Genomic DNA, 24,849 nt, shown 5'->3' with positions numbered 1-24,849 from the left:
AATATTAAATCAAAATGCTTCCTGTTCCCAGATGTCCCAGAGATAAATACGGCAGTATTTTGAAGCCCCTCTTGGAGCTGTTTTGCCTGCAAATTTATTGTTTTGTCTCCATTTTCAGAAAGCCCTGTTTTCGGTGAAGTATAGCACTCTAGGTAGTTTTTAAGGCGCAAACTCCTCTGGAGTTGCCTGTGTCGGCAACAACTCTCATGTAGATAGCACACGAGGGATGGCGCGCTGATCGGCTCCTTTAAGATGACAAATGGGCAGAGAGTGTTATTGTCTTTGATTGCATGCCTTACATCATCTGTATGTAGGAATAAAAGGGCCATACTTTATCTTTAGCCATTTTATAAATATTTAAGTCCTTATAGTTGCCTAAAGATATTAAAGCATATTTTACAGTAGTCGGAATATAAATATTATATATAGCGCAAGATACCAAAGTAGTTTAATGAATTCATAATTTTCTGTTCACATTTATTGGAATGTGTTTTATGTTCCAAAAGTTCCATTTAAAGAATAAGATACCATTCTGCTTCCTGACAACACACCAAGTGTGGCCAGCATTTTGGGCGGGGTCTCAGTTCCAGTGTCTATAGAGGCTTTCATTAAAGAGGTAGAAAGGCAAGAAGTCAGGGTACCGGGATATATTTCCTCAATCTCTATATTAAAAAATATATATAAATAACTTTGAATAAACGGTTCTGGTGCTTATTTAAATTACAAAGCCTTCCAAAGAGAAAACTTTTTATAGCCCTTTTCCTCTATTTCAAGGAGATTAATTCAAAAAAAACCTCAGTAAGAGCAATAAAGATGTAGTTTGCAATTTTCCTGTCCTCCCAACCCACCCCCTTTTGTAAACCCTGTCGGCCAGTATACAGCCTGATTCAGGGTATTGATTTCAATTGTGACTGCCCAGTGCTTTCTAAACATTTCTCCGTAAGTTAAAGAATTCCATCCAGCTTGCTCCTTCCTTCTCCCAAATGCAAGAGAGTGACAGGGAGAATATGACTGCATCTCTTTTCAATTTTCTCGTGAAATATAAAGACTTTCCTCTTTAATATTTCACAAAGTTTCTCCAGCTCCCAGTGGGAGTCCATGCTGGGTAATGTTTGCTAATTACCAACAACAAAACTAGACATACAACGCTGGTAAATTACCTGACCCTTTCCATTTTAATGAGACAACAAGGATTTCGCGAAGTGATGTTGTTTCACTGGTTAATGGTGTCAGCAATGTTGTAATTGTGGGTTGAGACGCATTAGCTGAACAACCACATGTAGAAAGGGCTTTCTCTTGACAAGCCCTTTGGAGACTAGAACCATATTATCATTAAGCCTTTGTCATTTGCATGCTGCTAATCACTTACTTTATTATCCAGAGTATCCATTGTCTTTCTTTAATTGCTCTTTAAATTAAAATTAAAAATAGTTCTAAAGCCCACAATGGCTGGGATAGCATCTTGATTATGAAGATAACTTCAAGAAAATGGAGCAACTGGTAACATATTGCTGGGATTATGAGAGTCCCACTGTTATGTTCCATGCCTGCGGGCCCCAGGAGCCTAATTGTGGCGGTTTCTCTTCCTTTAGCCCATACTGTTTGTTTAATAAATGGTTATTTATGGCCTTTTTGGCCATTATAGCAACTTTGGAGAAAGTACATCCTTCTCATTGGTTTGAGCACTGCAATTTCATTCTCCGGGCAAAGGTATAAAATACTATGGGAAGGCAGTATCTGTACTCAAGCCTCTGAAAAGATATCCTCTTGATTCCCCTTGCTTGTTTATTCTGTACATACTTTTAAAATTTGGGGCCATGAAAGAGACCTAAACTTTGGAGCTAAAGGGAACTTTAGAGTCATCCCCATTTTTCAGATGAAGAAACTGAGGACCAGAACAGTTGCCATAACCATAATCACAGAGGAGGAGATGAACCCAGACTGTCTGTTGCTGGGTGGAGTTGGATGCAGGGCTCCTGGTGGGAAGATCATGCCTTAAGAGTTACTCCTGAAAGAGGATATGATGTCATGTTGTGAGCTGTGATGTGCAAGCAGCAGGGCTGTCACAGCGCAGTACACTTAGTGTGTGTCTTTTGGGTGCATCTGTCAGTGTGTTTGTTGGTACACACTATGTGCTAGCATACTGGAAGAAAAGGCTCAGGTCTTCCACTTCCTTAAAACAACAACCCCATGGGGGAGCCTGGGTGGCTCAGTCTGTTAAGTGTCCAACTTCAGCTCAGGTGACGATCTCATGGTTAGTGAGTTTGAGCCCCACCACAGGCTCTCTGATGTCAACACAGAGTCTCCTTCAGATCCTCTGCTCTCCCTCTCTCTCAAAAATGAATAAAAACATTTTTAAAAACCCTATGGATGACTCTGCAGTCATTCCTGAATACCGAGGGATTAAACCCAGAGTTATCATGATTCCATTATCATATACAATGCCCTCAGAATTAGGATGATAATTTTGAGAACCAGAAGGGATTGGGCATTGCCTTATCTGCCTCAAATTCACAGATGGGAAAACCAAGTTTAGATAAAACATTGAGTCCTTCTAAGTTCTCATAGGGCGTTAAGGGTTGACTTTTGATTCTCTGTCCATTTCTCTGTCAGCATTACCAATCTATTGTTGATATCATCATCATCATCAAAGTTAGTATTTATAAAGTGCCTATTCTGTTCCAGGCACTCTTATAAGCAATTTACCTGTGTTATTTAATCTTCATGACATACTACTCTCCCATTTTACAGATGAAGAGACTGAGACACAGAGTTTAAGAAAATTTCCCAAATCACAAACTAGAAACTGAACAAGGTGGCACTCACACTCAGGCCGTCTAGCCCTAGCATTCAAGTTTTCAACCACAGTGTTATGATTCATGTCAGGTTACGGTCAAAGGATATTGATCATGGTGTATATGACTTTTCAAAATCAAATTAGCACCAATCAACCTCTTCTTTAGTGAAGATTGGTGTGTATTGGGAATACTTGATCCTAGTTTTATATTGTTCTGCCGGCATAAACATGTATGCAGGAAAGCCTTTAAAACTTAAAAGAAAAAATTTACTGTGCTTTCTTTTAAAGGACTATCAAATGTTTGGAACGTGGGCTGTTCTTTCAGGCCAGGCATCCTATCTTGAGAACCTTTCAGGGACAGCTGGTTGAAAGTTGTCGGAGATGGGATTCTGCTTTTCCTGAACTGCCTGGCATTGCCTTGGATTACTTGGCAAATCCATCTCTTACAGCTCCTTAATTTTCTGTGCCCTTAAGATATGGATGTTTTCGTTTGCCTGTGATTTCGTAGCTCTGGTTTTTGCTACGCTGGCCATTGGTTCATGTTAAACCAAACAACTGGGGCCCATTTGGCATTTGGTGTTTTAAAAGTAAAAGGACACTTGAACTACATGACAAATGCTGGAAAACAAAGCCCATAGCACTGAGAACATAAAGAAACTGTTTATAATGTAAAGGTGGTTACATTTTCAGTCAATCTATCACTTTAATGAGCTCTTTGCATTTCTTTGATTAATGCTTACAAAAGGGGGAGAAAAAAATTGATGTAATGGAAACAAAATGAGAAAACACAGGGGAGGTTTTTGTGTGTTTTATTAGTATCCACTGCATATCACTGTCTTGCAATGTATACGTCTACCTTTTCCCTGGCATAGCATGTGTCTCATTTACTGGAAATAGGATCCAGCATGAAAGAAGGAACCTCATATTAGTGGCAAAACAGCCTTTGACTTATTGTGGTGGCCGTAAAGAGAGAGGGTCCAGAATAGGAATTAGGAGTTAATAAGAGTAATAAAGAAAGGCTGACATAGTTCATGCCATATCTAAATGAAGGATCTAATAAGTATGAAGACTAAAAAAAAGGACACATTAAAGTCACTTAAGAAACATTTAAACATGAGAATGTAGTGACTGGTTCATAAGTAGTAGTAATTTATTTGTTCTTTAAGGAAAGAAAATGTCTGCTTAATGAAACTTAATGAACAAACAGCTATTGAGAACTTGGGTGGGTGGGTGGGTGGGTCGGTTGGTCGGTTGGTTGGTTTAGTTTGCTTTGGTTTGATTCAGACCCAAAACACAAACTCTAAAAAAAGTGAGGTACTTTACACAAATGGGTAGAGCCAACTGCCCAAGGCATTCTTCAAATAGTCTTTAGAAAAAATTACTGTTAAAAATATCTATGTCACTTATTGTAAATAGAAGAAATAGAGGGTGACACTGACCCAGGTCTCCTGCTTGGTCACTGGAAGTGAAAAGGAAAGCTTGAATAAAGAAAGATACAACCATTTGTTTTAATACAAAATCAAACGTGCATGAGCTATTTCATCAAGCAAACAGATATTTTGGGTACTTTACCATTTGGAGTATTTTGTTGGAAGACATAGTGGTTCAAAAAGGCTTAAATAAAAAGGGAGTCAGAACTGAGGTGCCTATGGCATCAGGCATGTGAGCCCATAAACTTGAATGATGTCAGAGCTCTGTCTCATTCTCTTCACCTCTTGACTTATTTGCCTCATGGTGGGCTAGATGGTCACCCATAGCCCCATACTTACCTTCTTATGGCTTTGCAACCAGAGCATCATTAAGAGCTTTTACATCAGGTCTTGGGGAGAACATGGCTTGACCCTAGCATCAGGGGGCAGGTTCACCTTAAACCAGCCATGTGCCCAGGATGATGGGAAACCATCTTGCTGACCCTGTGAATTCACACGCTCTGGCTTCATGTTGTCACTTCTGTGCCAGGGTGGGGACAGGGCTGCCCTCTTCCTCTCCCCACCAAACACTGTGGAATGGGCCCTTTGTGTGGAGAAGGACTTGGAGGAAAGTAGATAATCAACTGTCCTGCTTCTGCCACCAACTGGTTCCATTACCTTGGGTACAGTAACTTCTTTGCTCTGAGCCTTACTTTGTTTCATCTCTGAAATGGAGAGATTGATTAGAAAATGTCCAAAACTCTTGAATCTCTCACATAGAGTGATTGGTAAAGAGGCAAAGGAGACCTAATCAACTCCAAGCATGTTAATTTTTAGTTTGAAATTGGAAGGGGCGTGTCCCCCCACCCTCACAGCTCCCCAACATTGCCCTCTAGCACCCTGTGTCGGGCTAACACACCTCAGGCTCCTACATGCAAAGTCGTGGGTGGGAGTACCCTTCTGACAGGGTCAGAAGATGCCACCTTAGTAAATCATTGTTTTTTTTATGGAGTCAACACTGGTCAGCTGCCTGGCCTTCATGACTCTAGGACTCCAACTTTGTGGGAAACCCTGACAGCTACTATGAAAATATATTACAAGGTTAAACTGGGGCTTTCTCTGGACAGGTTACTCTTGCAGACTTTTCCAAAAATCTATCTCCCAAATCAAGGCTAGGCATGTAGATTTTCCCCCAACAAGTTAGAAAGCAATTGTGCTTCTATACATGGAATTTTCTTGACTTCAGCTGCTGAAGAATTTGTTGGAATACATACTGCAAAATCACTGCTGTGGCTATTACTGTTCTTGCTCAGGGGAGCTATTCAGATGCCTCATTTATTGGAGCTTAATAGATTAAAAGTCCAAATTGAGTCTCATGATATAAGCCTAATCAAGTTCTAATCTGCATAATTTTCCCATAAGCAGCAATGGGAAATTTGGATAATTTATGTTTCAACAGTTGCCAATCATGTGTTAAATAGCATTGTTGCATTTACTTATCAAAATATTTTTATTGATCTTCACTTCATCTGACATTTCACTTTGGGATTTTTTTTCCTGGCATTAACAGGAAATTTAATTCATCTCATAGATGATGTAATATGAGATGTTTCTCTTGATTTTAACATGTCTTTATAGATCATTTTTAACGGTGATCTTTTCCTTTTACAACTTCATATTGAATACCTGTCTCAGCAAACCTAGATGACTCGGCCTAATTTATTTCCCTAGTTTAACACAGCATATGGATTTCTAACCATCATTTATATGCACACAATAAAAGATAATTTGGCCCACCATTTGAACCAATTCCTTTATGTTAAATCTATGGGGGCAGGAGAGGCACTTACCTTCATTTCTCCATCTATTCTAGGGGAGGTGATTGATAAGAATTTCCATCTCTCTCTTTCCCTGGAAAGGCTTGGGGATTTAACTAGGGAAGATTTAGAAAGTACTTTGTGTTTTCCCCCATGGAAAAGTACTGTAATAAAGCATTTATTATATGTACTGAGTTGTGCATGCTACTGTACCAAAGCAAGTTAAGCATAACTACAATGGGTCCCAGTTGTTATCTGCTATTGTTTAAAAGTGAAAACAGCAAAAGGGTAGGACTGGCTCAGGCCTCCAACTTGCCAGCCTGGATTGGCCCCTGAGGAGGAGGGAGCATCCCACACAAGGGGAAGGCAACATGGCCATGGTTTTCCATAGGCTCTGATTGCCTGGCTCAACTCCCAGATCCGCCATTTACTAACTGGTTGTGCTTGAGGAAGTTCTTGGACTGTTCTGAATCTTATTTTCCTTATCTACAAAATGGAGATATTACCAGTGCCTATATTCATAAGATTGTTCAGAGGAATAAATGATGTGGCCCATGAAAAGCTCTTAGTGCAGCTATAACACATATTGTAAGTCATGGCATTTCATTTCAATTCACTTGGGTGCAAATGTGAGATCTGCTAATTCCTAGATGTGTGCCCCAGGGCTGATTACTTACCTTTTCTGGTCCCTTGTGTGCAAAATAGTTGTATCTACATAAGATGGTTTTGAGAACTAAAGTTATTCCCTGAACAGAGTTTAGTATATAGAGAGCACTCAATAAATGTTGTCTATTTTTTTTTTCCTGAGGTTCTTTCTAAACTTATTTTCATCATCCTAATTATCTTAATCAGTCTAAATCTAGAACATTCTTACCTTTGTTTTGAGTTCCATAAAGACAGTGATGTTGAGTCTTTCTCATTTTCCAGGGCATTCAACTCTGCATTACCCTGGAATCCCACCCAATTCTAGCATTCTTTATGGTAGATCTTGTCTGAGCCACAGCCTTTTTGTTTTGTTTTGTTTTGTTTTGTTTTCTGCCCACAACCACATGGTGTCTCTCTCTATACTGCATATAGACGCATGGATGCAGCAGGTACCCAAAAACAGTTAATTTAAAAATGATACCTGGGGGATCTCCTTTTTATCCCCTTCTATCTATTCTCCTTGAGCTTCTTAGGAATAGTCCAAATTCTTTAACTGGAGCCATCCTAACTGAAATGGCCTTGTCTAATTTAACTAAAGGTCACTTAAGTTAACTTAAGGTAACTTCCCTGGCAGGGGCTGAGTGCTGCTAGCTCCTAGAATAACCAATAACATGAAAAGAACATCACACACTGCTGATTCTGTTCATCTGAACCCAACAGTAGCACATATGGTTAGGAACACAAATGCTGGAAACAAATGCATAGAGTAGCAAAAACCATTTTAGGAGCCTTAGAACTCAAGAGAGGAGTTTATATCCCTAATAATTAAGAAGAGTGGAAGGGACACCTGGGTGGCTCAATTGGTTGAACATCTGACTCGATTTCAGCTCGGGCCATGATCCCAGGGTCATGGGATTGAGCCCTGTGAGGAGCTCCATGCTGAGTGTAGAGCCTGATTGAGATTATTTCCCTCTCTCTTTCTCTCTGCCTCTGCCCCTCACTCCTGATCATGCTCTCTCCCTCTAAAACTAAAAAAAAAAATAAAAATAAGTGGGAGGTTAGATCTGGAAAAATAAGTCTCCAGAGAGATTCTACAGTTGCTATAAGGAATTAAGAAACTTTCTTAGCTTTTCTTATCAGCTGGCCCCCAGTTTTCCACGTACTTAAAAAAAAATCCTAACCATCCATAAGCAAAATCTTCATTCCTTAGATATATTGAAATTCATTTTTATCACCGAATTCATCTGATTATATCTACCAAAATGTATTCACACTGCTCATTGCCTTCCCATTAATTTTCTAAGGTTTTCCCTATGTGAAAATTCTTTTTAAAAAATATGTCAAAAGCTTCCTCAGTTCTTTATCCATAGGGAACAAGTGGCAATGGGCACTGTACCTATCCACAAATACTTATTGTGTACCTAGTGAAACATTAACATCAGTAGTCCAATTTTTGAGTACTTGCTTTATACTAGAGACTATACTAAATGTTTTAAATACACTATTTCATTTCATACTTAAAATTGCTCTATACAGGAGGCACTTCCAGTATATATACAATGAAACAGAGACTTACAGAGAGTCAGAGCTAAGCCTACAGTTATGTGGCTCATAAGTAGATGAGTCAGAATTTGAACCCAAGACATCTGACTTCCAAGTCCATACTTAAGTCCATACTTTTAACTATTCTACTCTGTTTCTTCTCTATGGGCCAGTAATTCCAAAGACGATCTGGAAAAGTTTAAAAAAATGGAAAACCCAGTCTCTGGCCTAACGTTCTAATATAGCATGTGAAGTGAGCATACTTAGCAGAGGGGCAATGTTGGGCCATTTATGCCTAATGTCAAAAGAATGGTAAGGTAACATAAGGCTCTCACATCTGGCCCTGAGGATTAGAATGGGGAGGGGCCTTCAATTTTAGGAGATCAGGTAATCTTTGGAAGTCATTTTTAGTCCCAAACTTGCCTCTCATAGCCATGCTTAACAGAGAGAAGGGGAACACATCTAAAGAATCAGGAGACCATCTTAGTAAGAGCATGGGCTGTAGGGGATTGAACTTGAATCCTTTTCTAATTGAGAATTTCTCATCCTATCTCTCTGATGCCAATATTCATAGTCACCTCTTCTGGTGAAACAGTGCCAGTTTCTAAAATTAATTTCCCAAATGTTAGTTTAACTAATGAAAAGAGAGTTTGCCAGTTTCACTCTTCTCCAGGTGTAGATTGTGATCCCTGGAGTAGTTCCATGTACCAACGCTTTCACGTGCAGAACTGGAGCACTGCTTTATGTAGAGAGACTTCAAGTTCAACCAAAGATGCACCCACTGCAGCAAGCGATAATGGGGTGGGGAGCAAGACAATCAAGAAACCTGGACACAATTTAGACCTGCCCCTTATCAAGTGTTGCTATGATGAATGGGGTAGATGCCATCAATGGCATCAAGGGCAGGATTGCCTCGTCTCTTCTGAAGGAAGGTACCTGAATTACTCTTCTCTCCAAGGTCATTTAGGTAATATGGGTCAGCCCTGCCATTTCAAACCGCAATGTTCCCATATTAGGACCTCTAAGAGAACAATGTTAATGAATTCTTTCATCGTCAACACAACTCTACAGGAAGGGAGCAGAAGAGATGAAATCTGTTTCTTTTGTCTTTGCCTTTTGCTTTCAAAAATGAGTGGCTAGAAAAGTAGTTAAAGAAAAAGAGACATTATTGTTGCTGAAGTTATTTTGCCAATAACAGCACCCTGTTCTTGGGGTCATGCATAGGAGAGAGAAGGACTTTTAATGGAGAGATGTCTTTGGACACCCACCACAGTTTGTCAGCTGCAGATGCTAATGGAACCAGGCTTGGCGACTGAAGGGGAAAATGGAATATGAAAGCAAAATGAAATAGGCCTATGAGGCAAGCATGTCATTTCTAAATGAAGGTTTCATGCAAAGGAGTTGAGTCTTTTCACAGCTGAAAATGGAATCTTTAAATAAGATAAAATAAAAGGATGCTTTGGCTTGTTGCGGGTTCTGTAATGAAATACAGTTTTCCTAATACCGTGTGACCTGCATTTCTCCCTGTTTTATGGGTGCTATTCCTTGACGTACAAACCCGTATTTTCTCAAGTCAGCATTTGATGATGGATGTCAAAATACAGGCCATGTATTATGCATATAGCATTACCGATTTAAAGTGTTTACTTGTCAAGTTGAAGAAATTCAAAAACGTCACATCCACTGAATCCGCACAGCTGCCACTTGCAGTTTTTCATGCTTTTGAATGAAACTTCTGATGAAAACAGTTTAGTTTTCCCCATCGCTATTCTGGGGAAGAAAACAGCTAGCCTTTAAAATGCATGTACTTGGTGATGTGGTTGGCTGAAAAATACTCATTCCAAAGTTTAGAAAGATGGACACCGCATTGTCACTTGAAATTACTTTCCCCTTGTGCGCAGTCTATCAACACAAAGAATAAAATTAAGTGCAATCAGAGAATGAAGAGGAAGTAAAACTTTTTTTTCTCTCTGAAAGTATGGCATTCCATAGTATGAAATTTATACATGAGCGAGCAGAAAATGGGGAAAAAAACCCTTTCATATTTTTCTGGCATTTCATGCATTATGTACCTCCAAAACAACAGGCAATTATTGAGCACCTGTCATTTCATTCCTGATAGATAGAGCTTCACACATACCATAAACCAGAATCAATCCAACCTTGCTACATTCTTGGAGAATAAGTCAGGCATCTGGCCACACAATCTTTTTGGAATTTTGCCCTTGGGAACTTAGCAAGTGACTCTGTATCTATAAGTCCCTAATTCATTGGTAAGCCTGTATAGCCAATCCACCAAAGGCAAAGAAGAGAAACCAAAGAACGTGTAAACATCTATCTGCTCATCTTCTAAGGTTGGGGAGTAAATTGGGTCTTGCAGCCAGCATGGAGCTGATGGTACCGCTTGCCAGGTGCTTTATTTGATAAAATTAATTTTCACCAAATGAATATACTGAGGTAAATAAATGTTTCAGGTTTATAGGTCTCTATGCACATCCTTAAAGAGGCAGCCATTAAGCCTATCAGGGATGAATTCTCACCCTCACTAAACTTGAACTTATGGCTAGACCAAGCTCATTCTCATATGTACTTGGGATTTGGGTCTGAGCAGCTCAAAGTGCAAAAATCAGAAGACAAGTAGGCTACTTTTCCAATTTACTGTGCCCATGTTTACCTTATGAGGGCTGTGTTAGACACACTGGGAAGTTCAAGGGTCCACTATAAGCCAGTGGTATATGCAGCAGTCAAGATGATTCCAGCTTCAAGTAAAAACAAAACAAAACAAAAGCCTTCATTTTTTTTGCTTTCTTATTAGTTTTTATTGGCATTTACTAAATAGAAGAAGGATGTGATTATCAATGCAACCACTGTTTAGAAAGCACTTGAGCCACTGCTTAGATTTACATTTACTATCATGTGATTCTGAGAAAACTTCTCATTTTTGGCTTAAACAAAAGGAAAAATATATACAGTTGACCCTTGAACAATTGGGGAGTTAGTTTCAACTCTGCCAAGCCCCTGCATAGCCGAAAATACATGTGTAACTTTTGAGTTCCCAAAAACTTGACTCCTAATAGCTGAAAGCCTTACTGATAGCATAAATAATCTATTACCCTACATTTGGTATATTATGTGTATTATTATGTACTATATTTTTACAATGAAGTAAGCCAAAGAAAAGAAAATGTTATTAAGAAAGTCATAAAAAAATTGCATTACAGGACCTTAAATTGTGGGGGGGGGGGCAGTTTATGTACAAAACCAATGTACCCTACCTCAGGATTTTTTACCATAATAAATGAAATATACATATAATTATTATATATATAGAATATATACATAATCTCATTATCCTATTGTATATTAATATCTCATTCACATATACTACATGTAAAATCTCATGTAATAAGAATCCTGAGGTCAGTTGGTTTTGGCTCTGGGGCTGGTTAATTTGGGAACTCAAGGATATTTCTTTCTATCATTAAGGCTTTCCATCATTCAGTTTAGCCAATCTCATTTAGCTGGTGCTAGGCTGGTGCCCAACCTCACTGCAAGATGGCTGCCATAGTTCCAGGCACTACAGATACAAGAACAATGTGTAGTGAATTAGAAGAGAATCTCTTTCTATGTGACTTTTTTTAAGAGCAAAGAAAAGCTTCCTAAACACAAGCAAATTTCCTCCTATTTGGCCAGAACCTATCAAAAGGAACCTATCAGTTCCTTTGGCCAGAACCTATCAAAAACCCCAGCTTGAGTCACTCACTGGCAAGAGAATAAGTAACCAGTTGGTTTAAGATAATAGTCAGGATAGGTTAGGTTATGCTGTGGTAACAACAACCACACAAACCCTGGTGGCTTAAAGCAACACAGATTACCTTTTCACTCGCTCTGAATGCGTTTGGGTCTGGGTTACTGTTCAGGGCTGCTGCCCAGCATTCGTCTCCATAGTAACCCGTGTTCCCATGGTTGCCACAGTCTGGAAAAAGAGGCAGGAAGTCAAGTCAAATATTTGTAGCAGAAGCAATGGTGTACATTGTTCTGTTCATTTTCATGGGCCAAAGCATTTCCCGTGTCACACAGAAGCACAGAGTACAGTTTTCTGGTCTGCCTGGAGGGAGAGGGGAGCAAAAATCTATGAGCAAGATGAATAATTGGTGTAGAGATTCATTTTTAGGGAACTATCAAGGCAGGTTAGAATTAATACTAATGGCCTCCTACTTTGTCCTTCACAAAAGCAACACATCAGAACTTATCCTGGGAGTGCCAATTGTTGTCCTATAAATAAAGCATAATCTACTTTTTGTAAATTATGTATATATATTATATTCATATTATTCCCAAGCTTTCCATGTCTCTGACTTTTCCTCCTTCTCTCTTTCTTTTCCACTAGGGTTCACACCTCCAGGAATGGACAGATCCTCTCCAGATAACAGCCCAGTGCACGGGATGTTACGCCAGCCATCCATCACGACCGGGGTCAACATCCCCATCATCACTGAACTAGGTAGGGGCGAACATCAGCTTTGGGCAGATTTTTTTGTCCTCTTTTCCAGCACATAAGATACGAGGAAGTTGGCCCTTTTCTTATCTCCTTCAGCATAGTGGGCTCTAGTAGGGTTTGTTTGGGGGGAGGTGGAGAAAGGTATGAGTAGCAATGTGACAGATTACCAAAGGAAAAACTGATCTATCTTTCCTCTGAGAAGAATAGACAGTTTCCTTCGTGCTGGTCACTGTTCTCAAAGCAGCTTGTGATGATGGATTTGAGATTGGGGCATAAATTAGGGAAGGAGGAGGAAAGGAGGAAAGGCATAATCCACAGACTCTTCCTGTTGATTTTGTTTGGAAGCATCTCCAGACAGCTCCTACAATCAGAGCCCTCCCACTGAGGTAAAACCCTCAGGACTAAGCCAAACCCATTTTGAGAACTGGGTGGAGGCATTGGGCTAATGTGTAATAACTCTCCATTTAATCTATCCTAGTTGAACTTCTCAGCTAAAGGTCATTTTCAGTGAATGCCATTCTGGCCTAAAATAGAATGGGGTTTGGAAGGCCATGATCACTGGGCAGTGGAACCCAACTTTAACCCGGCCATGACACGTGTCTTCCTACCATTTGTGAATTTACAAGACTGCTGAGTGGCGTCTTCCCCCCAAGACAGTACTAACCACCTATGGTGCTGGGTCCCTTTACATTACAATGTTTCCTCTGTTATTCCCTCACTCTCTTCTTTTTCTGTACTTTCCTCCACTCCCTTTCCCCAACCCTTAAATGCTGTATCCAATTAGCTAAACCTGGCAAGTTGCCTTTGGTATCAGTCAATCAGGAAAAAAACAGTGGGACGCACATTCTAATGATAACTGAACTGGGTAAGAAGCACTGTTTTTCTTCACATCAGTATCTCCTTTTGTTCCGTTGTTGGTGTTTCCAACTATCATCGGCTTGTTTTTTATTTCACTGGCTGTAACAGAAAGACTACCCCATGGCACTGCTTTGAATGTGTTTTATTTGTGGCTCTGGTTGGAATCGACTGTCTTGTTCTGGCCTTTCTTAATGATTTTTTTCCCCACACAGCATCAGTAAACCTTTGATCACACCCATCTGACCTGGCAGTTGTTTCCAAAGCATCTTTGCTCTAATTCATTTTCTTTGGCCTGGGCCTTTTTTTTTTTTTTTCCATGTGTCCCCCTGCTTCCCCGCCTTCTCCCTCATATTCCTCTTCCAACACACTGTCAGTTTGACTGACATGTCTTCACAGCTCTCAGAGGAAGCCAAAGGAGAAATATAAAAATTTTAAGATAAGAAACCTAAGACGGAGCCTTCCCTCCAGCTGTTTATTTTCCTTTATTCTGACTTTATTTGCCTTTTTTTTTTTCCCCACAAGGCCTTTTCTCAGAACCTCTGGTTCTAAAGCCATAAAAGCAGCCAGCTCCCAGGGGACCTTTTCTTACAAAAGCCAGATTTCAAGAAGGGTGCCAAGGACAAAGTGAGCTGCTACTGAGGCACAGCCCTGCCCTCTGACCCCCATCTGCCTGGCCCAGAGCCTCAGGGAGCTTCAGAGTGGACTCACCAGGAAGATGAAGGGTTCTGGTCATGACTACATTTGTCAGGCCCTTCACACTTCCCCATGACTTGGTTAATAACTCTGTAAAAGGCACCCATCAGCAGCGGGTCTCAGAACTGGGGATTGATCTTCTAAATAGAGACAGCAAAAGTGCCGCTCTGCAGAGGGGTGGATAGAGAGGTGGGGAGCACCTGCCTTCGAATGACTCACGAATGAAACGAACATGCCATTCTCGTGGCCCCCAAATATATTTCATAATAAGAGAGCAGGCTTTTAACACAGTATTCTTGCTTGTGAGGTGTCTGGAAACTAAGGAATAAATTGTCCACCATCCAGCACTGCATTATTGGAGACGTAGCTATTTATCAGGACAAATTCGCTCAGGTCAAGGAGGATCGCACTATTTTCTGTTTCCAACAGTAGGAGAGGTGTCTTTTTCATGTTTAGAGAAGTTGGCTAAAAGCCTAGATTTCGGGATTGCTCTTCTCAGAACCTAAGGGTTGTAAGAGACCCAGAGAGCTTGTGCAGCAGGGACGGCAAGTTGGAAAATTCATCCAAATATCTCCATCTCAGAAACCTTCAGTGGCACTTCAATATCATTGTTGCCAAGAATTTCTTTTTCTGTTTGGAATCCAAATGCTGCCAGCTAACTAGGATATCTTGATTTGCGATTAGCAGGAGAGAAAAGAGAAGGCTGGATGGCCCAAATCTGAGACAACAATGCAGGCATTCAGTTAGCATAATGAAATCTCCTGAAGGCTTTGTCCCTCACCAGATTTCTTCTGTGAGCTCAGAGAACCTTCCATGTATTCACATCACCCTTACCTTCTGCCTTAAGCCTTGTTTACCTAGTGCTCATACAACCTTTGGCAAACACATCGTCATCCTCCAATCTCTTGGCCTCCCCACGTCCCCACACATATTTACTATTTACCTTCATGTTCTGAGCCACATTCCACATTATGTCAAACCAGTAGGATACCTTCTAAAAAGCACAGAGGATGCCAGCCCCAAATACTTTTTTAAAACTGTGTAGTATATTCCAGTCTTCACCCATTTGGAGAGTTCCAGTTGATATTAGTAGATCGAAGACTCCCAGAAGTTCCTCAGGAAGGAACTTTGTTTGAAGCTATTTAACCTGCTTTCCAGTTCTATGTGACTGTACAACATTTGGGTAGGGATTTAAAAAAAAATCCCTCTTAGCATCCACATAATGACTGTTCTGTGATATAGGCTTTAGGTAACTCTGTCAGCTCTCCCTCTGAAACTATCCTAGAACAATACACAGGATTTTCACAGAACCCTAGTTCCTGCCTTGGAGCTCTTTCCCAATGACTGAAATGCCTGGCTCACTGACAATCTAGTCATCTCTCCCTGCTTGTGGCCATGTCCCCTCCAAGCCTGGTACCTCCCCTTCCCCATTGTCTTGAAGAGAGGTAACAGATGCATTAGCTTTTGGAGCGTCAGTGCGCATGCCATCCTTGGCTAGTGTAAGTAATTAAAACCACACTCCTGCGCATATTGTCCAGAGTTCATATTTCTGATTCACAAAGCAGGAAGCCTTCTCTTTAGCTTCTAAGATACTTTTGAGTAAATGGAGGGAAGAGAGGAAAAGCTACCATTTGACCCTGGGAGGATCCCTGAGCAAGATCTTACTTGCTTCCAAGAGAGGTGGAGGGAAACTGGAATAACGTAAGTGAGGTGGACAGAACATTTCATCAGAAAGGCAATCCGTAGAGCAGCTAACATCTATGAAGGTCCTGGGCCAGGCTCACCAAACACCGTCTCATAGGAGCCTCCTGCCAACCTCATGAGAGCTGCTTTTATCTCTCCCATTTTACGGAGAGAGAAACTAAGGTGCAAAAGGATGAAATAAATGCCTTGCTTGTACAGGGTTTATACAGAGCTCGGATTCAAAGCTTACTTGTCAGATCTTGCGTTTTGCACTTTTACCCACTAGCCTGTAATTCAAGTGTTGCTGAGCGAAATGTTCCCCCATTAAAATTTTTCTCTAGGGAAACAAGACGGTGTCATTTAAAAATAATTCCATGCATAGCCTTTTATCCTATTATCATTTATTCTGCCTCATACAATAAACAAACAAAAGTTTTAAAAAAGTTACCCAAAAAGTAACTTTCAGGAAAAAAAAATTAAAACAATAACTCCAGGAAAGAGAAGTAGCAACTGATACATTTAGAAAGGAATCGGAAAAAGGAAACCTCATCTATTCTTTTCCTAAAAGCATCATAATTATTCCAGAAATCATGAGCACTCATCTCCTCCCCCACCACACACTTTCTTCCCTATTACTTGCTCTGCAAAACTGATAATTTCTGAAGCCAAGATGGGAATGGAAATTAATTTGTCATTTAATTTTTAATAAGTTAAAGACATCTCAGTGACACAGCCAATCAGTCTGCACATGCTTGCCGGAGGAGTCCTTGAGGAATCCTCCGATGGAAATGAACTATAGCATCAAATGCTGCATCTACTTGAGCTAAAGCACATAAAAGATTGAGCTGTTTAGAAGGGGAAAGGGAGAACGTGGGCATCCCCATGCAACTCGGAATGCACAGCAAGTCTGTGGCAGCAAGCAGCCGGAGACAGCCAGGGATCCATCCCACCGGGGGTCACCGGTCTATTCAACAGGGCCCGTCGGGTGTGCGCCTGGATTCAGGGCTAGGGACACCAGGCTCTACCCAGGCGGGCCCCCGGTGGGCTAGGTCCTGCCTGCAGGTGAATTCCTTGCCATGTGCCTTTGCTGTGTTCCCAGTCTATTGCTCTTCAGCCTTGATAAATTGCTTTCTTTTCCTGTGGCTAAACTTAGCATCCCAGCATGGCTACTCATGGCTACTCATCCTTGAAATATGTCCATATCTCAAAGGACTTGGCTACTGCAAAACACTTCAGGGTGTTCTTTGGTCACGATTCTACAGCTATACCAAAGGACTGACCAGCACTGTCCAGAAGTTCTCCAGCGGCCTGCCAGGGGCAAGGCTGCTTGAACTCATTGCTCTCCAGGCCTGGGAAGCTTGAACAATCATGTAGAAACAGTCCATTGAGTCTCCTGGCTCCCACTCCCAGATTCATCTACAGCTTCTCCCATGCTTTTCTTTCCTTTTCAGTGACTTCAGTGTTGCTAACCTAGTAGCCTGCTCTTTCTCTGGCTTCACTGTTTGTGTATGGTCTTTAGAGCTAACTCTCATTTTACACTTTTTCTAGTGAATGATACTAATGTTCAGTTTTTGGACCAAGACGACGATGACGATCCCGACACAGAACTGTACCTCACGCAGCCGTTTGCATGCGGGACAGCATTTGCAGTCAGTGTCCTGGACTCGCTCATGAGTGCGGTGAGTGGGGGTGGGGTAAGGACTGGAGCACCTCCGACCTCCAGCATTAGCAGCCCAGGGCTGGAGCTTGAGCTCCAGGGGAGAACATGGCCACACAAAGCTTGCAGTCTAGAAGGGGATACCAATGTGAGTCAGACTGCTGTGTAAATAACATTTGGTTATGTATTCTTGAAAGTGTGAGGAAGGTAAGGAAGAGGGGACATTTTGTGGGGAAGAGCACCTCTTGAAGAAGAAAAGCAAATGCAAAGGCCCGGTGGTGAGGGAAACTGACAACCTTAAGGAGGCCAAAGAAAGCCTGTGTAGCTGGGCCGTAGTGAGAGAGGGAGAGGGGAGGGATGAGGCAAGTTTGGACCTGCAAAACCAGGAAACTCATTTTTATGGCTTTGGTTTTTTTCTGCAAGATCAATGAGGAGACATTGAAGAGTGGTTTTAAGCTGGCAAGTCAGGTGATCAGGTTTATGTTGTAAGAGGATTGTCTTGGCTGGTGTGTGGAGGATGGCTCAGGAGGCAAGATGGTGGCAGGAAGTCTCAGTATATGAGACTATCAAAGCTTGGTTGAGGATAGAGCTGGCAGAGCTGGAGCGAGTGGGTACATCTGAGTGGTGTTGGTCAGGAAAATTGATAGGACTTGGGGATAGATTGAATATGAGCAAAAGATAGAAGAGAACAAAATGTCAAGGGTGTCTCTTCCATCACTGCCCATCACTGAAACATAAGTCCTGGGAGAGGACCTCGCATGAGGGCCAGGTCTAGCCAGTTCTCTGCTGCCAGGAGGAAATGAAGTGGTGGCAGAGAGAGGCAGGCGGGCTGGCTGAAGAGGTCAAAAGCATCATTGGTTTCTTTTATAACTTGATGTGCACCAAATAATCGAGGCATTATTTTTTCACTTTTGAGACCAAAAACAAATAACAATTAAAAAGTAGGCCCCCGGTTCATGAAGCTGTCTTGAACTAAAAAAAGGCAAAAGCAGACACTATTTAGAATAGGTTATATCTGGGGATTGTGAAGTATTCCCATTGAGTGTCTTTATTTATTAGAAAAGCCTCTTTATTTTGGAGTCCTCAAATTCACAATTTATGGAAATACAGACATAAGCTGGATAAACAACTGACCTTTGAGGAATCCATGAAAAAGAGTTTTATTGAATACATTAAAACCCTAAACATAGCTCACTGAGTTTTTATACACATACATTCCTTAAAGTGCTTAAGAAGGCTATTCTCCTGAATGTGTTAAACAACTGATATGCTAATTATGCATTATTCTCCTCTATTCATTAAAGTTAATCCCAGAAGAACCTCTATTTGAGGGGAAAAAACATAAAGCTTTTTAAGACTAATTTAGGTTATTCGATATTCCTGAATGTGATCCAACTGCAAGCACATCTTATTTAAAAAATTAGAATTATAGATTTAAAAATAATTATGAAACAATATTCATCTGAATTACGGTTGACTAGGCATCATGCCATAACTTTGCTTTCCAAGCCAAGAAGGAGAGAAAATGGTCCCTGGAGAAGGCATTCTTGGTTTCCCAGGACTTGTGATTTCTTCCTGATGGCCCGCTGGTTCTGCGCCTAACCTTTCTACCTGCTAGTGATGTTCGGCTCAGTTTGGGCAAAAGCCTTAAGCAACCCAGAAAGAATGAGCGAAGCTACAAGGTATGCTCATACAGTGCCAAATTGTCTGTACTGGTCTTCAGTTTCAGCAAGATTTCTGTAACTCATCTGTTTAGAAATTTCATTTGACTTCTGATCCTAATTAGAGAGATTACAGAAGATTGTTCTCACTAAGAGAGGATTAAATTGTTGACAGTAGATTTTTTCCCCTGGAACTACAAAATACTCTATTAACATTTCATAAAATCCAAATTTATAAAACTATGTCTGTTTCTACATATCAGACATTCAGGATACTCTAGGCAAGACCAGCTCTATAATTAGCAAGCCCACTTTTTCATACATTATTAAGAATTTCAAAATGATGACAGCAGAGCTTTAAGCCAAGAGAGGGGTCCTTCTGAGCATGGACCCCGGGTGATCGCAAGGCCACATGCCCACGAAGTCAGCCCTTCACACCAATAAAGCCAATAAAATTGATTTTAAGCAACAAAGAACTTCACCCTTACACACCCAAAGGGGCCCATGGTAGCCACGGGGTGGGGGTAGGGGGCACATCTGGATCTGAGCTGCACAACTATCTGTCTGTAGCACCACCAGGGAGTCAGTTCTTGGAAACTCAGATGAGAAATCAAAGTGGGTTGGTTTGAAATTTTTAAAAAGCCGTCTCTAATCTCCTTTGAAATGCAAACTGAAGTGTCTGGGAGAGAGGGGCTAAGGCATGTATGGATGCAACGGTCTGGCAGCAGCATTCCTTCTGAATTCCAGCCTGGGAAAAAAGGGTATCAAGAATCTAGTAACTGTCATTGTAATCATCATCGGCTTCATCTGTTGAGGGCCCGGAACCGTGCAAGGCACTTCAGCTCCAGTGTCTGATCTTTTGGGCAATAATGTGAATAACCCTGAAGCAGGGCATATTTAACCGATCCACTGACAGCCACTTTTCAAGTCATTAGTCAAAATGCCTATCCAGTTATTCCAGGCTTGGCTTTCATTGTCTGGCATGAACCAGTTGCACAGTGAGGTCTTCAACTCAGTCAGGTTCATCAGACACAGTTGACAAAAATGTTACCTGTAGTTTCTTTGCATTCCACCCCAACTGTAATGTATGAAAAACCAGGAGATTAGGCAAGAATCAAGGCAGTAACTAGAAGGAACCGAAAGGGCTGGCAGGAATGTAAATTGAGAAATTGAGGCCTCTCCAAGCAGCGGGAGCCGGAGGTAAGCTTCCAGCCCAGGCATTCGCTTACAAGCAGCATGCCGACATTTACACACACACCTCCTCAGATGTCCATGATCTCCTTTTCCTAGCCCCCAAATTGCCATTTAATCATGTGTCTAAACATCCCCTGAATATTGTCCTTCATAACTCAACTCCTGCTGCTTCCTGCTTCATTTGTTAAAAGAATAATGTTTTGATTTATCACAGGCATTCCTGAACAGATAGGGATGTTGCAGACATGGCCTCATGGCTTCCTCCTGCTAATCAACAGCAGAGGCACATGATGAGAGGGAGTAATTACGCGTGTGGGTGTGTGCCTCTAGGAAGAAGATCACCAAATAAGAAATGTATTTTTCAGAGTGGTACCAGCTTGTCGCTCACACACAGACGAGAAAGATGAAGGGAAGCCTCTCTGTATTTAGAGCCAAAATGGGCACGGAAGTATTCAGACTTCTTTTCCACAGCTACGTACTCCTCCCAACCCTCATCCCCAATTTTAGTTCGATCTGGACCCTCCCTAGGCAGAAAAGATAAGGCATGAACTAAGAGCCGGACTGCTTGGATCCAGAGCCCAGAACCACCATTTATTGGCTGTGTAACCTTAACCTCTCTGTGCCTCAGTGTTCCCATCTTTAAAATTGGGATAATAACGGTACCTACCTTGGGGTGCCTGGGTGGCTTGGACAGTTAAACGTCCGACTTTGGCTCAGGTCATAACCTCACGGTCCATGGGTTCAAGCCCTGAGCTGGGCTCTGTGATGATAGCTCAGAGCCTGGAGCCTTCAGATTCTGTGTCTTCCTCTCTCTCTCTACCCCTCCCTCATTCATGCTCTATCTCTCTCTCAAAAATGAATAAATATTTTAAAAACTTTAAAAAATTAGAGTACCTACCTCATAGAATTGTTGAGATAATTAAATGACTTAAGATTGTAAAGTGACTAGTGCAGTGCTTTGCAATGACAAGCTCTTTTGTATTTATTGTTATTAATCAATGCCTTCCCTGGGCCCTTAACTAAATGGACCCTGCCCTCATGTTGTTGGACCTTTCATTTTAGTGTGCCATAATTATGTAAACGATAGTAGCTATCATCACTGATAGTAGTAGTAGTAAATGTATACTATCAAATGGGCAAAACTGATTTGAAGAACATAAAATAGTTTGTATGGGTATGGAGACCTGTGTTAGCCACAAGGGTCAGTGTAAAGCTGTCTTAACAGAAAACTTGGAAGCTGACACCGAAAAATCAGAAGAAGAAAGCATCTGGGGGTGAGGGCAACTAGCTTTCCCAGGCAGAAGAAGGAATGGGGCACAGGCTGAACAGTGGTGCTGAGCTGGGTTTGGTTTGTCCGAGGGAGGAGTTAAAGCACGTCGTGGTTAGAATGTAGTAGATACAGAGGAGGGACATACAAGGAGCAGGCAGACAGGCAAAGCTGTCGTCCATACTGTGAGAATTCTGAGTCCAAACGACCGCACTCTGTCAAGTTTTAAGTCCAGGTTTGAACACTTCAGTCTTGGTTAGAGGACGCATCTTCCTTTGGAGGCCGCCAGCGGTCCCCTAAGGGCACTGCTTCCTGTGTGTGCTGGCTGGAAGGACACACTCATCACCGAATTGACTCCTGAAGTAACCCCCGATTATTTGTCTGTCCAATGCGCCATCCTAGTGCACTCATTTTAAGACAAGAAAGGAAGAGATTTTGGCACGAGTCCCTGGACTGTTGGTATCCGGCTTCTAAGGAATGGTCTATCACAGAAGTCTCAAAAAAGCACATAGCAGGTGACGCCCATCCCACAGACAGGTTCTGCATTTCCAAAAGGTTTTTCATGTTTGAATGGAATCTGTTGCCAATGTTTTAAAATTACAAGATTACACATAAAATATGGGTCTCCAGCTACTTTTGATTGGAGTCACAAAGCAGATTCCCAGATGCCCACAAAGCAGCAATTGGCTAGAGCTGGGCGATGCTCCCATTAGCTACAGCCCACATGGTTCCCCATTGGATTCCACCAGGCCTGTTTCACTCATGCCACTGGTCCTTGCCTGTTGATTCCACCGAACCAGACTTCCAGGCCTTCTGCTTTGAATTGTGAGCCCACACGACTGTGGGCAGACAACATCCTTGGTCTTCTGGCCGTTTGCCCATCCTTTGAGTCAGGAGGTTGAGCACGTGATGCCCATTTTCTTTGAACGCTCAACCTTTCTCAGACAGAAGTCTACCACACTGTACCATCATTAGCAAAGGAGTGCTGAGAAGACAGCCCCTTCTGGGGCGAAAAGAGGGCATCCTGTAATGAGAGCTAATGAATTCCACTGCACAGCCTGGCAGTGTTATCCCTCTTTTAGAAAATAAGATTGCATGAAGTGTCAGATTTGTACGTTCTACCTAACCTGGAAAATAAATACAGAGAAAGTCATACCTACCAGTGTAAAGGGAAAGGGCAGAGGAGAACCAGAGGCCCCTTCTCCACTGTCCTATACGTCTGAGAAGCATTGCAGGCACAAGAGAGGATTCCGTCTTATCGAAGGACTGCTGAATCCCTCAGGAGCCCGAGAAAAGCTTCAGTACGAGCATTTTATGCCATATCTGCCTCTGCTTTGCCCACTGCACCAATGCCCAGGGGTGAGTGTTTGCATGTTCAATAAGTTAATATTTCATAAAAATGGCAAGGACATAGAGGAGAAATTGTGGCCTCAGCCCATGAATTAGGACTTATAGATTCTGGCCCCAGCTCAGCAGCAGTCAGTGCCTGTCTTTTCCACTGTCTGAGATTCAGTTGGGTCTAACTGTTATTGGGAATGATATTAACAGCCCCTTACCATATTCGAGTAATCAGGTCAGGACAAAGGTAGATGAAAACCTTTCACAGAGTAGACAAATATCTTTTAAGATCAAATGTAACTACAAAGAAGTAGATTTATTATAGATGTGTGTGTACGTGCCTGTGCGTGTACATATATGCATATGTGAATGTACTCACAGACACCTATATGCTTTGTTTCTGTATTAATATCAGAGAGCTGGTCTCTATTTGCCAGAAATAAATGAACTTATGTTGGGAAGACTGAAGAATGTGACCATCTGGAAGATGGACTCAGATGATTTACTCTCTTTTTTCTTGCTATTTTTTAAAATGTATTTTGAGAGAGAGAGAGCAAACAGGGGCATGGCGGAGGGAATCCCAAGCAGGCTCCATGCTATCAGCACTGAACCCAACATGGCGCTCCATCCTACAAACTGATATCGTGACCTGAGCCAAAATCAAGAGTCAGTTGCTTAACTGACAGAGCCCTCCAGGCGCCCCCACGTGATTTACTTTCTTAATTATACTTGCATTAAGGGCTGAGCCCCGGAACGGTGTTATGGTGGAGGCAAGTGCTCAGTCAGCCCACGCTAATCCAGTGCCTCATAACATAAACAAATCATTCCTCCGTGGCCCTCTTCCTTACACTCCACTCAAGGAGCCTCACTTCTGCTCACAAGGCAAGAAACAGCCCGTGGGCCATCCGGAGGCAGACGAGCTAGCGCTGATATCTGTGTGGGAAACGGTAGTGTGCTCTGTTGCACCCAGAACATTCCACTGCTGTCACATCAGACCAGGCAGGCCTGAGATTGGGGGAAAAAAAAAAATCAAATCGTTCTCATCCCTCATGAGAGAAAAATACTAAAAATAAAAATCTACACCATGCAAACTAGCAAATATAAAAAATGGCAGCTATGGCATGGAAAATGACAATTTTAGAGCAATTATAAACGAAAGGCAAAGTGCCATTAAAGTTAAGGCAATGTTATTAAAAGATGTGTTAATTTTCAGTTAAATTTTCTATAAAAGACCAATTAGTTTAAAAGGCTTGACAGCATTAACTGTTAAACATAAGCTCTGGTAATTATACTTTAAAAAAATAAAAAGAGGAAGATGCTCCAGTGTGTTAGCAACACAGGCACAGAGGGGCCTCCACAGAGCAGGCTAGGTGGCACTGCGGGCTCAAATTTCTCTGTGCAGTCAGGTCCTCTGCCCGGGATTTCTCGGCTTCCTCCATGCCAGTTACTGTCTATATATGGATCTGAGAAACATCAAAGTTCTGAGGCCAAGGAGGCCATGCATGTGATCTGTGCCAGCTCTCTGATAGGAGAGCTGAGAACACAGAAACATAGGGAGAGGGAATTTTCTAAATTAATTGCATTGCTAGTCAGTTGTTATTTTTATAAACTACCTTTTTTTTTTTTTGTTGAGTATTTGTTGTGCATTAGAAGTTACACGGGGGATCTCATTTAACACTGTAAGCTGGCTTGTATTGGGTTTTCTTGGATTCCAGTTACATGGATGAGGAACGCGAGGCATAGAAAAGTCAAGCAACTTTCCCATTGTCATAGCTGTTGAATGGCGA

General features: G+C 41.7%; 1 protein-coding gene across 1 annotated transcript in view; it reads left to right on the top strand.

Moving 5' to 3' along the window:
* The window catches only part of LOC120233744 (calcium-activated potassium channel subunit alpha-1), a gene marked incomplete at its 5' end in the record, with an annotated part of 183,225 nt that overhangs the window by 139,321 nt on the left and 19,055 nt on the right, over positions 1–24,849 (top strand). Inside the window, 2 exons of the mRNA XM_039235190.1 lie at positions 12,601–12,714; positions 17,494–17,624. Of these exons, the coding sequence (XP_039091121.1) occupies positions 12,601–12,714; positions 17,494–17,624 (245 nt within the window). The remainder of the gene's footprint in view (positions 1–12,600; positions 12,715–17,493; positions 17,625–24,849) is intronic.

This window comes from Hyaena hyaena, unplaced genomic scaffold, assembly GCF_003009895.1.
Source record: "Hyaena hyaena isolate Hyena2069 unplaced genomic scaffold, ASM300989v1 scaffold_97, whole genome shotgun sequence".
In the NCBI taxonomy this organism is placed as follows: domain Eukaryota; kingdom Metazoa; phylum Chordata; class Mammalia; order Carnivora; family Hyaenidae; genus Hyaena; species Hyaena hyaena.
The sequence above is the reverse complement of the archived record's forward strand: the minus strand, read 5'-3'. Positions and strand labels throughout refer to the sequence as shown.